The 14,772-nt window shown below is 54.3% G+C and overlaps 4 protein-coding genes and 2 pseudogenes across 4 annotated transcripts, besides 5 other annotated features; all 6 read right to left on the bottom strand.

Moving 5' to 3' along the window:
* Positions 1 to 2,583: a sequence feature (heterozygous, non-Esmeraldo-like haplotype).
* Positions 967 to 1,028: a sequence feature (T-rich).
* On the bottom strand, positions 1,355 to 2,104 carry Tc00.1047053508759.60 (mucin-associated surface protein (MASP), putative; the record flags this gene model as incomplete). The annotated part of the gene is made up of 1 exon (XM_802990.1): positions 1,355 to 2,104. The coding sequence occupies one exon, from the start codon at positions 2,102 to 2,104 to the stop codon at positions 1,355 to 1,357; it is 750 nt and encodes a 249-aa protein (XP_808083.1).
* Positions 1,700 to 1,785: a sequence feature (GA-rich).
* Positions 2,584 to 14,772: a sequence feature (areas not merged during assembly with more than two copies in the genome that could not be assigned to a particular haplotype).
* Tc00.1047053508759.51 lies at positions 4,407 to 4,820 on the bottom strand (annotated as a pseudogene).
* Tc00.1047053508759.40 (mucin-associated surface protein (MASP), putative) lies at positions 5,919 to 7,196 on the bottom strand (the record flags this gene model as incomplete). Its single annotated transcript, XM_802989.1, has 1 exon — positions 5,919 to 7,196. The coding sequence occupies one exon, from the start codon at positions 7,194 to 7,196 to the stop codon at positions 5,919 to 5,921; it is 1,278 nt and encodes a 425-aa protein (XP_808082.1).
* Positions 6,589 to 6,649: a sequence feature (GA-rich).
* Positions 7,640 to 8,311, bottom strand: Tc00.1047053508759.30 (annotated as a pseudogene).
* Positions 10,041 to 12,722, bottom strand: Tc00.1047053508759.20 (trans-sialidase, putative; the record flags this gene model as incomplete). Its single annotated transcript, XM_802988.1, has 1 exon — positions 10,041 to 12,722. The coding sequence occupies one exon, from the start codon at positions 12,720 to 12,722 to the stop codon at positions 10,041 to 10,043; it is 2,682 nt and encodes an 893-aa protein (XP_808081.1).
* Positions 13,913 to 14,752, bottom strand: Tc00.1047053508759.10 (mucin-associated surface protein (MASP), putative; the record flags this gene model as incomplete). Its single annotated transcript, XM_802987.1, has 1 exon — positions 13,913 to 14,752. The coding sequence occupies one exon, from the start codon at positions 14,750 to 14,752 to the stop codon at positions 13,913 to 13,915; it is 840 nt and encodes a 279-aa protein (XP_808080.1).

The raw sequence follows: 14,772 nt of genomic DNA, 5'->3' as shown, positions 1-14,772 counted from the left end.
CGTGGTCCCCGTCACGCCCGCAGCAATGCCCTGCCGCAATCACTCCCACAGAGAGACAATAAAGAGTCTTGTGGATGTGTGCCGAGAGTACAGCAACTGTCATCTCCAGAGAAGGCCATCGTGGCACCGTCCGTCACGCGTCAGCACACACCGAGCAACGCACGTTCCCGGCAGAGCAAACACACAGGAGAGTGGAGAATGACCCCAAGAGCAGGCAACACCTCCACACATGGCGGACATCGTGCAGCCACGTCAGCCGGCCTCCAGCACAATTCAAAAGCGTACCACACGCATCCATCCAATGACACCGTGATTCCCACCGCCAACGGTAGACACGCAGCGACCATACTATGCCAGCACGGGATGCAGGCCAACGTCCCGCCGTCACCAAGACATTCCTGCAGAGCACTGTGCAACTAAGTGTGTGTGGGTGTGCTGGAGGAGCAGAAGAGAAGAGGAGCACAGGGAGGCACATCAACAGAGCAACAGGCACAACTGGAGAGCAGCGACAAATGCGGTACGGTCCCGACATCAACAACCACACACGATGGCAACAAATACAAAAGCAAAAAAACAAAACAAATCCTTAAAGAAAAACACGGCGGCAGGGTGTGGCTGTGTGTGTGGCGCTGCGGGTGTCTGCCAGCCCTGACCGCAAAGAAAACAAAACAGGAGGGAAGAAATGTGTGCTCCGCCCCACAGGCCCTCGTCGCACGCCCACACGTCACGGCTCCCTCAGCGCGCCGTTCGTCGCGGCCCCTCCTCATGCGTGCAGCAGGCGAGGCGCACAGGGCCGTCGTCGTGAGCGTGTCGGTGGGTGTGCGAGTGGAGCAGTTGGGCGGGAAACACACGGCACCCCTCACAGGAAGAGTGCAGCAACAAACAATTAAAGAGGGAAGAGTAGAAAAGAAAAAACGTCCATATTGATTGCCCCCAAAGCAAAAAAGAGGAATGGCGAAACGAGAGAAAAGAAAAATAAAAAGTAAAAACAAACACAAAAAAAAAAAGAAAAAAAATTAAGAAAAAAATCACACAACTAGAGAAAAAACCATTTAAAATATTTTAAAGCAAACAGCAAAGAAAAATTAAAAACAATTAAAACAATCGTAAGCGGAGAAAAAAAAACAGTTACGGTGCTCCGCCCATGCAGCCAGGCAGGACGGCAGCGGTGCGTGTCGTGCAAAAGAGAGCACCAACGGGCCTGCATGGGTGTGCATGCACATATACAATGGGCACATTATGTGTGTGCCTCGTGGGGTGAGGTGAGGGCGAGAGTCCATGCAAGGGGACACACACACAGAGAGAGAAGGAAGAGTGTGTGTGCGGGCGGTGCACGGCTCTCTCACACTCACTCTCACGCGGCCACCACCGCAGCAGCAGCCGCACACGCAACAACAACAAGAAGAAGCAAAAGAGGGGAGGTGGTGTGGGAGACCGCGGTGCTGCTGTCGCTGTCGCCAGACTTCGCCGTTGTAGTTTTCATGGCTGCGGCCGTCACTGGTGTTTCCTTCGGATTGGCATCTTTATTTTCATTTTGTTTTCCCTCTCGTGTCCCTGCACCATCAGCTGCTGGATCATCGTCTCCAGTTGTTTGGGTGCTGTTGGGATTTGTTATATTCGATGCTCCCGCCGCACCAGAAGATAAAATTGGCTGCTCTTGACCGCCTGCTGAGATCTCCCCTGTGGTGCCGGTAGCAGTTTCTCCTTCCTCTTCCTCTTCCTCTTCTTCGCCTTCTTCGTTTTCCTCCTTCTCTTCTTTTTTCTCCGTTTTTTGTTCTTCTTTTTGACCCTTTCTGTCCTTCGTTGTACTTGCCGTTTCTGATGCTTCTCCTTCGGGTTTTGGTGCCGGTGGCAGGCTCGCTTCCGCTTGCACTTCCGGTAATCGTGACGCCTTTGGTGATTTTTCTTGTAGCTCTGCCTGTTCACCGTTTTGGACACCTCCTCCAGCGCCAACGACGGTCGAATTCTCATTTTTAGTGTTATTACCAGGCGGAGTATCCGAAGGAGCTTGAGGTGCTTCAGCTCGTCCACCACCGCCGGCACCGCACCACAGCACGCAGAGGGCACACACCAGCAGCACACGGCCAGTCATCGTCATCATCATCACGGCTGCACACACAGTCTAGGGAGGGACAAAGAGAGGAGGATGAGAAGAACACACACATCAGCAGCATGGAAAAGGAGGAGTAGCGTTTGCATGAGGGCTGCTGTCATGAGCATGGGGGACGCGTGCACGCAGGAAGAACAGGCAGCAATGAAACACCGGACAGCACGGCACACAACTCCACGGCATGTAAAACCCACCCGCAGCTGCCCCCAAATGGAAGGGAAAGAGGGCGCAACAGTACGGCAAGAACACAGTGATGCCGGTGCAGAAAAGGATCCCAAAACGGCGTGAAAAAGAAACAAAAAACAGTCTTCCCCCACAGCGGCCACATCCAACAACGCAAGCAATAATAACAGAAACAAACACCACACACGGCAACTCACAGCGGCAGTGAGTTCCCTGTCGCCAACCTTCATGGCTGCACGCCACCGCACTCCTCGTGAGTCCATCGCTCCGCCGCCTTCCTCCTTCCCGCGGCACACAATCGGGTCCATCCACACCCGTCGCCACGCCGCCCTCAACGACCCAACAGTCAACCGCCCAAAAACCGTTGCGGAAATCACACACCCGCAACAAAGCACGCGACGCAACATCGTCTCACGTGGACCCCGCCGTCAGAAGAACGTCATGTCAACCGTTTGGCCGGCACACGGTACAATCAATCGACAGAACAGAGAAGTAAGGTAGGCACTCAATCAAGGACTCTCCAAACACACACACAGCCCTTTTGATGCCGCCGCTGCTGCCACGGGCACGGCACCCGAGCGGAAAATGACACGCAGTAAAAAAGGCCTCGCAAGAGAGAAACAATCCACACGTCCATATGCAAAGCGCCACTCAGGCATCTGCAGCTGCAGGGTCCGTGGGCAAAATACGCCTTACTGAATCCCGCCAGTTATGTCAGTCTCCCCTCCCACCAATGTAGCGCATAATGCACGGCGTGCGTCCACAGGCATCCACTCCCGGTGCCCTAGCAACACTTCAGAACACACATAATGGAGAAGGAAGTATCATTACACAATGCCAAAGCAGGTAAATAAAAATAGGGAAATCAAAACCACACAGATCCCTCGCACACGCACACAAACACCCCACAGTATCCTCCAGAAGAAGGCAAACAAATGGTTATCCCAACCCATAATACACGCGTGGTGCCGACAAATCAGCGAACAACACAAAAGAGGGAGAGTGCATACAGCATGTCCCTGGTACAAAGTATACAGACAAGCAGAGTGTATGTATATACTGACAGGAACGTGCCAGTTGATATAGGCCTTTCTCTCTTGCACCCACTGCTGAGTGTTGGCACCGCAGCGGCAAGCAGAAGAATCAGCGGAAAGGGACAAGCAGCAGCCGCAGTGTTATTGCCGTGGACCGGAGGCGGGGCGTTCTTCATGTCTGCCTCCCAACCCCGCGCCCCACCGCCGCGTCATCCTCCCTCGGCGGAGGGTCCACGGCGCCCTGCGCGGCATCAGCGGCATCAGCGGTATCAGGGCTCCTGGGTCCCGTGGCTGTGGCACCGCCACCGGCCTTGTCGCTGGCGGCCTCATCTCCTAATGATTGTCCTAGAACAGACGCCACACCATCGGCGGCCACATCGTCGCTGTCCGGAAGATCGCGCTCCTTCTCCGCCTCCTGCGGCGCACCCGCGGTGTCGCTGGGCAAGAGCACTCCGTTGCCGTCGTGGCACCGGAGGCAACTTCCTTCTCCTCTGGCGACGGATGCTTCTGGGGAGCAGCCGTGTCCACATCCTTCGGTGGTGTGCCACGGCCGGTCCCAATGCTCTCTGGATCGGGGACGGATGCCCGTGGCAAAGCTTGTTCAGTAGATGCCAGTGGAACCGTCCTGCTCCACACACCCTCTCTCACATCGCCGTCCCACGAAACTATTGGAAGCAGGCTGCCGCTGGTGACGGATATCGTGCACACCTGCGCGTGGTCACGGAAAATAGCTTTTCCCTCGTCGTAGGGCGGAGCAACCCACGTAATCGTCGCCTCGGCTGTGCATGGGGCTCAACGGGCGTTACCCTTCTCATTCACTCTCAGACGCACCCGCATGCCGAGGCACCGCAATGCCGCATGCATGACAGCACCGAGATGTATGTTTCTTCCGGGTCCCTCGCATCCGTCGTGTTGGTGGGAAGCGTGTCCAGACACCACGAAGAGGGCTTGTCCCCAGGCACCGCAGACAAATATTCTCCCCTCCAAATAACAGCGGCAGCATCCCTCACATCCAGTGCGGGACCAGTGACGGGGCAACTGTCCATCGGGCGTTTTGCTGACCTTCATGGATACTCCGTCTACACACCAACCACTGGAATAACGATCCAACGTGCAGCGTCTTGCATGAACTCCCGCTTTTCAGAACATCTGGGGATATTCACTCATGTTCGGTGCGGAGCACTTCCACCGCAGCAGTGCACAGCACGAATTCCTTCACCAGCGCATCGGCTCCGCCATATCCCACCTCACCCTCATGCAGCCCAGGTCAGCCGGTGCGGCCAGCGTCAACTCCGTGCGGCAGACGGCACGACCAATCGGTGACATCCACTCATCCTTCGCGTGGCGCTGCGACCAGTGCGACTCCAGCGTCCTCCCGTCCCCATCGCCATCCAGCAGCTCCATGCCATCAATGTCGTCGCAGTCGTGGTGCTCCTCGCAGCCATCACGGCAGTCGTCGAGTGCACCACCACCGACAGCGCTCTGCCACGGACAGCACCATGTAAGCATTGGCAACACCAGTGGAACAATGCCCAGCACGCACCGTAAACCGAATGCAAACGCTGCCCGTGGCAAATGGGGGCACAATCAAAGGACCCTCCAGTGGCTGCACGAGCAGACAATCCGCATGCAGTTTGAAAGCAGCAGGGACAACTTCATCCTCGAAAATCTTCCCGTGCGCGGAGGATACAACGTCACCTTCACACTCGCAATTGTCATTCGACGAATTCATTGCGTAGTACCTCCCTGAGATCCAATACTTCCCGGTATCATCCAGGTCCCTTGTGGATACGTTGATGCGGATGGGCATCCATCCCTCCCAATGACGGTGTATGGCTGCACCGCACTCACCGCTCAAAAAGGGTGCGTCCCTCACAACAACGCGGATCCAATTCGCCCTGTCGGCACGCATAACATATTCAACAAATCGAGGGTACGTCAAAGTGACAGCAAAGCACCGCTGGCAATCACACCATAAACATCATCACATGCAGCAGCACCAGCGTCTCAAACTAATGTGGGGTGTAGAGCAAGTAGGCCATTGATGTGGGTGTTAGGCAAATATTTCGTGGCTCGCTGAAGCAACAAGGACCGATTGCGTGGGAAGAAACAAATAACAGGAGAATACACAAGGGCATATTCAGCCATCCGCAGTTTAAGAAGAAAACCAATCAATGAAAGTAAAATGGGTGCACCCAACCACAAAACAAGCAGAGATTCAAGAAAAAAGAAAAAGAAAATTACCGAAGCGCGGGACGACCAGCGCACACACACTCTCATTGCTCCCGTAAAGCAAAACACACACACAGAGGGAGAGAGAGAGAGAGGTCGCCCACTCAATGCAATAAAAACAAAACAGAAACAGTTACGGTGCTCCGCCCATGCAGCCAGGCAGGACGGAAGCGGTGCGTGTCGTGCAAAAGAGAGCACCAACGGGCCTGCATGGGTGTGCATGCATATATACAATGGGCACATTATGTGTGTGCCTCGTGGGGTGAGGTGAGGGCGAGAGTCCATGCAAGGGGACACACACAGAGAGAGTGAAAGACGCGTGTGTGTGCGGGCGGTGCACGGCTCTCTTTCGCTCACTCTCACGCGGCCACCACCACCGCAGCAGCAGCCGCACACGCAACAAGAAGAAGCAAAAGAGGGGAGGTGGCGTGGGAGACCGCGGCGCTGCTGTCACTGCTGATGGGTGTCGCTGTGATTATTTTATTGTTGGCGCTGTCCGGTGCTTTTGTGGACTCTTTGCTGTCGGGTGCTGCATTGTTTGTGCCATCCGTCTTTGTGCTAACTTCTGTATTCACAGCGTTTTTTGCCACGCCCTCAGTGGAATCGCTGCCCACACCTTTGGAGATGTGGGTGCGGCTGTTGCTGTCGTGCGATGCCGCGTTATTTCGGGTTTCGTAGGTGGTAGCTTCAACTTGTGCTGGTGGTATGGGACGGTCAGTCGTGCCTCGAAGTGTGGCAGAAAAATTGACACTGGGAGGAGATATTGGAATTGTATACGCCTGACGTATAGTTGGTTTGTCGTCGCTGGGTTTTGTGGCAGATGGGTTGCCTTCGGTTGGTGCGCTTTCATCCAAGTAGACTTTTTCTTTTGCCACTTCCAGTTGTGTATTTTTTTTGTTGTCCGCCGCAGTGAGTGCAGTCCCCTGGCCGCTGGCCGAAGGATTTCCTCCTGGAGGAGAAGATGACTGGAGCGTCTCCTGTTGACCGCAGCCTAATAATTCTTGCGCTTTACCGGCCTTACCTGAATTATCATCCTCCTCTTGCACTTCCTCCTCTTCCACCTCCTCTTCCTCCACTTCTTCCTCCTCTTGTTGATCGCTTGGTAATCTCATAGATGAACTGCTTGCAGGGATAACCTGCTTTGCTTCTTTTGCCGGTGACGCCTTCGTTTGGAGAACGGAGTTCGCATTCGATCCCTCCAATGGCGCACCTTCTGGTTGTACACCACCGTCACCTGATGCAGTCCGCAAGTCCTCTACTTGTAATTGCGCCTGTTCAGACTCCACACCATTACCTCCCGACAAACCTTCCCCTTCATTGGAGGTGTTAATTTTGACGCGTTCCTCAGTGTTCTCAGCAGCAGCAGCCACGGCAAACTGTTGCCGCCTCCAACGACGACGGCCATCCACAACGGCACGCAAACTCTCCATCCCCTGATGGACGCATTCCTCAACGGCGGACACATTCGCACCGCCTCCTGTCCTCCTGCCAACCTCCTCCACGCATTCCCTCCGCAGCCAAGCACGCCGTCCCGCAAAGGAATACTCATCCACACTACCATCGCCACCGCTGGCACCGCACCACAGCACGCAGAGGGCACACACCAGCAGCACACGGCCAGTCATCATCATCGCCATCACTCCTGTCACTTGCGTGCAGCCTTCAGCACAAACTAACAACACGTCAACGCAAAGTGAAAGCAAAAGGGAAAACTCTTTAAAAGCCAAGCACAGCCACCGGACAGTAACAAGTGGCAGCAACAACAGAAGCAACACACCATGAGGCACATGGAACTCGTACGATTGCAGAACTAGAACACCGCCCTGCATACCATGGGTCTTAAAAAAGATAGAACAGCAAGAATAAAAACACCCAAGGCACCAGTACGCATACATATGAGCGTGTCTGTGATGCGTTCAATGAGGCGAATGCGAGAACAACGCGGAGCACACAGCACGGCAGCGCAGGCAAATAAAGCAAAAAATTATCATCATAATTACTCTTACCTTATACATCGGACCACAGTGGAGATGCACATTTCCCGTGATTGAGTGCTGGAACGCATAGCCCACACACCTCTTCAGCCCACAGTGGTATACACCAGCGTGGATAAGGCGAGCAGCAGCGGGGCACACACACCCACGCAGAGCTGCTGAGGCTGCCGTCGATTTCGCGAAGACGTGACGGTGCGCGGGTGGTCGTCGTGGTTGGCGCCTCTGTAGTCGTAGTCGTAGTACGAGCTAGCTCTGTTGTAGTGATTGTTATCGTATTTGGCATTTTGATCTTCCGACTTGATATCCGTGCCTTATGATTCTCATCGCCTTGTGTATTTACTGCTCCCTTTTATTTTGTGCATCTAACATACCGGTCGCGCCTTGTGTGTGTGTGGAGACTGAGTTGCCAAACCTGCTGGCTCTGGATTATCGCTAGCCGAACTGAGTGTCACTGGCGGAACTCGTGTCCGTCCAGTGATGGCTGTGCCTGCTTCCTTTGGCAACGAAGGTCCTGGACTTCTCAAACCCTCCTCGCTGTCTTTCCCACTCTCTGTCTGTGGCACACCGGTCTCCCCACCATATGGCTGCAATGCACCAGGCATGTTTTTGTAGGATCCGGTTTCCCTAGCTCAGGGCTGGGAGGACGGCTGTTATCATTATTATCGTCTCCTGTCGCCGTCACGCACACGGACGAGCAGCAGCAGCACAAGAGCGCAAGGACCAACACGGCGCCGCACCGTCACCATCGCAGTCACCATCGCCCGTAGTGGAGTCGCTGGTGTCAGTCAGCTGATCGGTGAGACGGGAAGGAATGGAATGGAACGAGAGGGAGAGGGACGGAGCACAGCGGATACAGCGAGAGAGCAGACAACATGAGGAGAGGGCAGCAGGCCCAGCTGCACAGTCCACACACCACGAGACGGCATCCACGCAAGGAAGGCACACAACGCCAGCAGCCACCCACCATGCAGGAGGAGAAGACATCCACCACCATCTCCCCAGCTCATTCCCGCAGCCCCAGGGAAATGGCAAACCCCGCGGCCACCACACAACGCACACGGAGCAAGCGAACCCTCATCCATCCATCACGCGGCACAAAATTTCCTGCCATCCCGCCATCAATGGGACACGGAGCCCAACTCAGCGCAGTCACACGCGGTGCTTCACATCCACAGGAAAATAGACTCGGGCTGCGCTCCCTCTCTCCCTCCTCCTCATGGCCACGGAAGAAGACAACAGCCGCCACACGCAAACTGCCAGCATGCACTACAAAAGGTGCATTCAAATCCACTGCAATGTGCATCTTGTGTGTGTGTGGTTGTGTGTGCCTGCAGAAACACAAAGCAAAGAAGTGGAAAAGAGGGAGCAGAGTATGTGGAGGGACGCACAAAAATGTACAGCGGAGACGCATAACGGAAACAACAACAAGAAGACCGCTCAAACTCATCACTGCACTGCAGCCGAAGCAGCGGCAATTCACACAATATTTATTGAAAACAAAAACGTCCCCTTCGTCTTATGTAAACCCCATCACACAAAATAATTATAAATGAAAAAGAAATCGTCCATTACTGCTCCACACAAATGTAAAATAAGAAAAAGATCGCCTGGCTGCCGTGTGGCCACACCAAACTGTCTGTATGTATTTTGCCCGCAAAAGAAAATTAAAAAGATGGCTACGTGTGCTTCGACCGTCCGACCCTCCGTGTGTCCGCACATCGTTTATATTTCATGGGGTCATCTGCGTGTTGCTGCTCCCCTCAGCCCTCTCATCGGCGCGTGAGTGCGGCCCGCAGAGCACAGTCACTCGTGTGTGTGGGGACTGAGAGAAGCACGCAGACATGACGGCAGTCGCGTCACTCCATCGGGAGAGTGAGCGCAGCAAAAGAAAAAGAAATCATCGGAGGGGAGAGAAATGCTCACGAGGCCGACACCGAAGGGTGCGCCACCGCATGAAATAAACACGCAAAGCAAAACAAATCCTTAAAGAAAAACACGGCGGCAGGGTGTGGCTGTGTGTGTGGCGCTGCGGGTGTCTGCCCGCCCTCGCCGCAAAGAAAACAAAACAAGAGGGAAGAAATGTGTGCTCCGCCCCACAGGCCCTCGTCGCACGCCCACACGTCACGGCTCCCTCAGCGCGCCGTTCGTCGCCGCCCCTCCTCATGCGTGCAGCAGGCGAGGCGCACAGGGCCGTCGTCATGAGCGTGTCGGTGGGCGTGCGAGTGGAGCAGTTGGGCGGAAACGCACGGCACCCCTCGCAGGAAGAGCGCAGCAACAAACAATTAAAGAGGGAAGTGTAGAAAAGAAAACACGTCCATAGTGATTGCCCCAAAAGCAAAAAGCAAAAAAGAAAAGATGGGGATATAAAACGCACAGCAAATCAAACAGGGAAGAAGTAAATAAAAGTTATTAAAGAAGATAAATTAATTGCCGTGCGTGTCGGTGCAGGGGAGGTTGCAAGTGTCCCACGCGGCAGTCACTCACTCCTCACAGAGCCGCAAACACCCACAGTCCCAACAGAAGAAGCAGCGGCAGCAGTCCGCTCCCACACACAGTGCCGGCATCGCTGTTATTCCTCTGCGACACATTTCCGAGGCTGCTGCTGAGTGCCGCAGCCTTTACTTCGCCGTGCTGTGCATGGATCTCCTCCTCCTGCACATCCGTTCCTTCTCTTGTCTCCATCGTTGGCTCGCCATCAGCAGTAGAACCGCCACCCACAGTTTGATTTCCGTCGGGAGATGTTCCTGACGTCACCTGCACTACGGACTCCTCTTCTGCTGGGGAAGTACTGACAGTGGACACCGCTGGTGCGGATGCACTGCCATTGCCCGCACCACTGCTCCCCATCGACTGTCCCTTTTCTGTAGGCTGTGTTCCGGCAGTAGACGAAGTTTCGGTTTTCTGAGCAGCTGCGGACACCGGAGGAAAGGAAGATACAACGGAACCAGAAGAAACGGCTGAAGGTTTCGCCGCCTCCTTTTCCAAAGGTGGAGTGGAGTCTTTATTCGGGTTGAAGGCCCCAACCTCTTCAGAGCTCAACGGGCGGTTGTACAGCAGGACGTTCGAGACGGTCATAGACACGTCTTGGACCTCCGAGTCGGCTTTTGCACCTCCATCCCCTCCAATGTAGAAGTGGGAGATCTTTTTCGAATCCGTATTTCCCAATGCACATGGCGGATCCCCACCCACGCGATGACCATCGACGTACGCGGAGCCCTGGCTGCCGTTCCGTAGTAAAATTACCACGTGCTCTGATGTCTTTGTCTTCCAAGTGTTGCTGTGCTCCTTGATCGACCCGCCACCGCAAGACAACTTCCACTTCTTTTCTTTGTTGTACGACAGTCCCAGGAGAACAGTCTTCCCGCTGTCATTCATCTTTACACCCATCAAAGGAATGGGGGTATCTCCCTCTGGCACACCGTCGATGGACACCGTCGCCACAAGAGTGAATTTGTAGTTCGCAAAGTGGTACAGCTGATTCTCCCCCTGACTGCCAACGGGCCACTCCGCCCACGCTCCATGGAACTTCACACCATCGGAAGTCTTTGTTGCCCCTGTCTCCCTTGTATTCTTTGCAGCCCCTTCTTTCTTCCTCACTGTGGCGTTCACCCCGAGGTACTCGTCACTCCATGTGCTCTCAGAGAAGTTGTCGGACAAAAAGCCAACCAGCCCATCCGTGATCTTAACGGTAGTGCCGCAGGCATTTACAGATGAGGCATCCTTCTCAGCACTTGAGGTGCACAGCTTGGAGACACGTTCGTCAACTTCCTTCCACGTCGCCAGCACATCCTTCACACGCTGCAGCTGCTCAGTCAGAAGCACATAGACCATACCGGGTGATGGTTTCTCATCTTCCTTCTTCTTCTCGTACAGTGCAATAAACTTCTCCTCCTCCTTATTATCACCACTTTTACCACTTCTGTACAGCAGAGAGCTGGCGGCAGCGTCATCATCGGATACCGGCCCAATATCAACAATGTGCGTATTGTCCGTCAGCCAAAGATGGAGTTCACCGTTTTCTTTTTTACCGTCCTTCTCGGGATAAACCGGCAGAGTAACGAGCATCACGTCCCTGTCATCAATCTTCGCTGTGATGAACCCGCTTCTAGCGGCCTTCACTCCTTCGCCATGTTTGTTGCTCCACACGCGCGAGAGTGTCCCGAGTGCCTCCGTCCACGACTCCCCCTTGTCACCGGACTCGTACACCCTGCGGCGGCCATCATCACACGCAGTCATCATCATGAGTTTTTTTTCCTTCTCCCCCCACTCCACGACGGAGGGATCACTGCAGCCATCGTAAGGAACCTCGTTTGACAGCTTCCAACTCTCAGAAGTATCCTTCGGAGAAGATATGATGAGCGAAACAGTTTTCACATCCTTCTTGTTCCCCTTCTTCGTGCCTTCCACGGGGAACACAAGCGTATCATCATGCATCTTAACACCCGATCCACCGCCTCCAAAAAGTCCCGTCAAGGATTCGGGTTCTGTGTCAAAAGGTCCTCGCGGGAGACTTTCAGTATTTTTCCAGTCAATTTTTTTGTTATGTTCTTCACTGACGTTCCCTTTCACCAGCAACAGCCCCGAGTCACCCCCACCACTCTCCTGAGCATCATCACGGTTGTACTTCCCAACAAGCATGTAAATATCATTTCCCTTCACAATTGTTGTTGGTCGGCTCACATCCACTTTGCTGTTTGGAGAAGTGCTTTTCTCCAGAAATTGTGTCTTCGTGTTGGCATCCTTCATTATTTCCACCGGTGTGTTATCCTTTTTTTTCACTGTTTCCGTGAGAAGTTGGGATGCAATGCCAGTAAAGCTGCCATCAGCCATCTTCGTTTCCTTCGCCTCGGCAACGGCAAACACGTCAATCCCCACTTTTAGAAGGCTGGGAGCACCCAACGATTCCACAGTTACACCACCCTCCTCCTTGACGTGTTTCCATTCAAACGGGTGTTCAGGTGACTGCTCCGGAGCTTCCGCAGCACCACCAGCGTTGCAGCACATCATCACGACAACGAGGAGCAGCACCGCAGAGTAGAAGAGATGCCGGGACATGGTGGGCGTCTGCGGCTCACTCTCTCCTCCTTCCCTCCTCCTTCCGCTGGATCCGGTCACGCGGCGACGGTTGTGTGTGCGGGGTGCCTTCACTGCAGCAACACGTGAGAGCATATAAATATGTGTGTGGGCGGTGTGTGTGCTGTTGGTCCTTTCAGTGCCTTACAATCTCACAGCAGCCTTTAGCGTTTAGCCTTACTTCCTTTACTTCTTTGTGTGTGGGAAAGAGAGAAAAGAGGAAAAAGAAGTGAAACAGTGAACACCGCCACCCATCCACGGTGAGTGGCACCATCATCCCCACCGCAGTCACTCCCAACAACAACAACTCACGCACACAGACACACGGAATGAGAAGGAAAAACAGTGCACCGGGAACACACAGCGACTGCCACCAGCAGTAAAAGCCACAGCGGGTATCTTGCGCTTCCGCCACGCGTCAGAATACACAGAGCAACGCCCACATGTACTGCCGCCAGTCGTTTTACTGTTGTCTCTCCCCGCACCATTCATCACACATCGCCCCGCACAGCCGGAGAATCCTTCGTCGGAAAATCCACAGTGGGACAAACACGCCGGCACGTGCAGCTGCTGGGCAAGAATCCATGCGCACTCCTCCCAGGCATCCTCAACGCCACATCACATTAGTCAACCGCTGCACGTCGCCAACACCACAACCGCAGCAAGTCCAAGGGACGCACGGCGAGCTCACGCCCTCCATCCCCACAAATGCCACCACAGCCAAAATTGTGTGAAAAATGACATGTGCATGTGCATGTGTGTGTGTTTGGCAGCGCCTATACTTGCAGAGCAGCTGCGCGCCACAAGAGAGTCAGAAGAAAGCAACGGCAGAGAGAGGCAGATAGCACACACGCAAATTACTCATATCATCGCACACACACACACACGCAGCCGCGGAATGGGTGCACTCAACCACAAAATCAAAAAGGAAAACAAAACAAGAAGCCGAAGCGTGGGACGACCAGCGCACACACTCTCATTACTCCCGTAAAGCAAAACACACACACAGAGGGAGAGAGAGAGGTCGCCCACTCAATGCAATAAAAACAAAACAGAAACAGTTACGGCGCTCCGCCCATGCAGCCAGGCAGGACGGCAGCGGTGCGTGTCGTGCAAAAGAGAGCACCAACGGGCCTGCATGGGTGTGCATGCATATATACAATGGGCACATTATTGTGTGTGCCTCGTGGGGTGACGTGAGGGCGAGAGTCCATGCAAGGGGACACACAGAGAGAGAGAAGGACGAGTGTGTGTGCGGGCGGTGCACGGCTCTCTCTCCCTCACTCTCACGCGGCCACCACCGCAGCCGCAGCCGCACACGCAACAACAAGAAGAAGCAAAAGAGGGGAGGTGGCGTGGGAGACCGCGGTGCTGCCGTCACTGTCGCCAGGTGTCGTCGTATGATTTGTTTGAGCGGTGCGTGCTGATTGAGGTGATGCCTCACTCATTTTGACGCCGCTGCTTTCACCGTCTTTAGGCAGCGTCATGAAAATTGTTTGAGTTGTAACGGCCGGTGCGGCTGTGGAAGCTTCCCGAGGTTGTTCCAAGGAACGAGTGACATTTTCACGCTGTTGTGCTTCTTCTGACGGTGCGGCAACAAGAGTTTCAGCACGCCTCGAAGTATCTTCTGTGCGTTCCCCACTATTACGGCTGACAATATCGTTGTTACTTGAAGGAGATGGCGGACCATTACTCTGTTGATTTGCAATTGTTTCATTCTTCCCCTCCTCCTGACCGAGTGACGCCTCCGGTTCCCCTGGAGGAACTCCGTCTGGTACATTTTGCAGCTGTTCTCCCGATGGTTTTGAAGTTGTCGATGAAATCGCATTTTCGGCACCGGAGTGTGTCTGCTGTATTGTTGGCGATTGAGTCTGTAAATCAACTTGCAATTGCGGGGACCCGGGTGCGGAATTCCCAACCTTATTCAGCTGTGTTTGCTCTGCGGAAGGGTTTCCCGCTACACCAGACGACGTCTGACCGCTGGCATTGTCGGGAGCTCCAGAAACACCGCTCGCAGAAATAACAGATGAAACGGCAACAGGTAGCACCTCGTCACATCTACCGCCGGCACCGCACCACAGCACGCAGAGGGCACACACCAGCAGCACACGGCCAGTCATCATCATCGCCACCACTCCTGTCACTT

The sequence above is a fragment of the Trypanosoma cruzi genome, genomic scaffold, assembly GCF_000209065.1.
Source record: "Trypanosoma cruzi strain CL Brener 1047053517045 genomic scaffold, whole genome shotgun sequence".
NCBI lineage: Eukaryota > Euglenozoa > Kinetoplastea > Trypanosomatida > Trypanosomatidae > Trypanosoma > Trypanosoma cruzi.
This window is presented reverse-complemented; position numbering and strand designations above follow the sequence as displayed.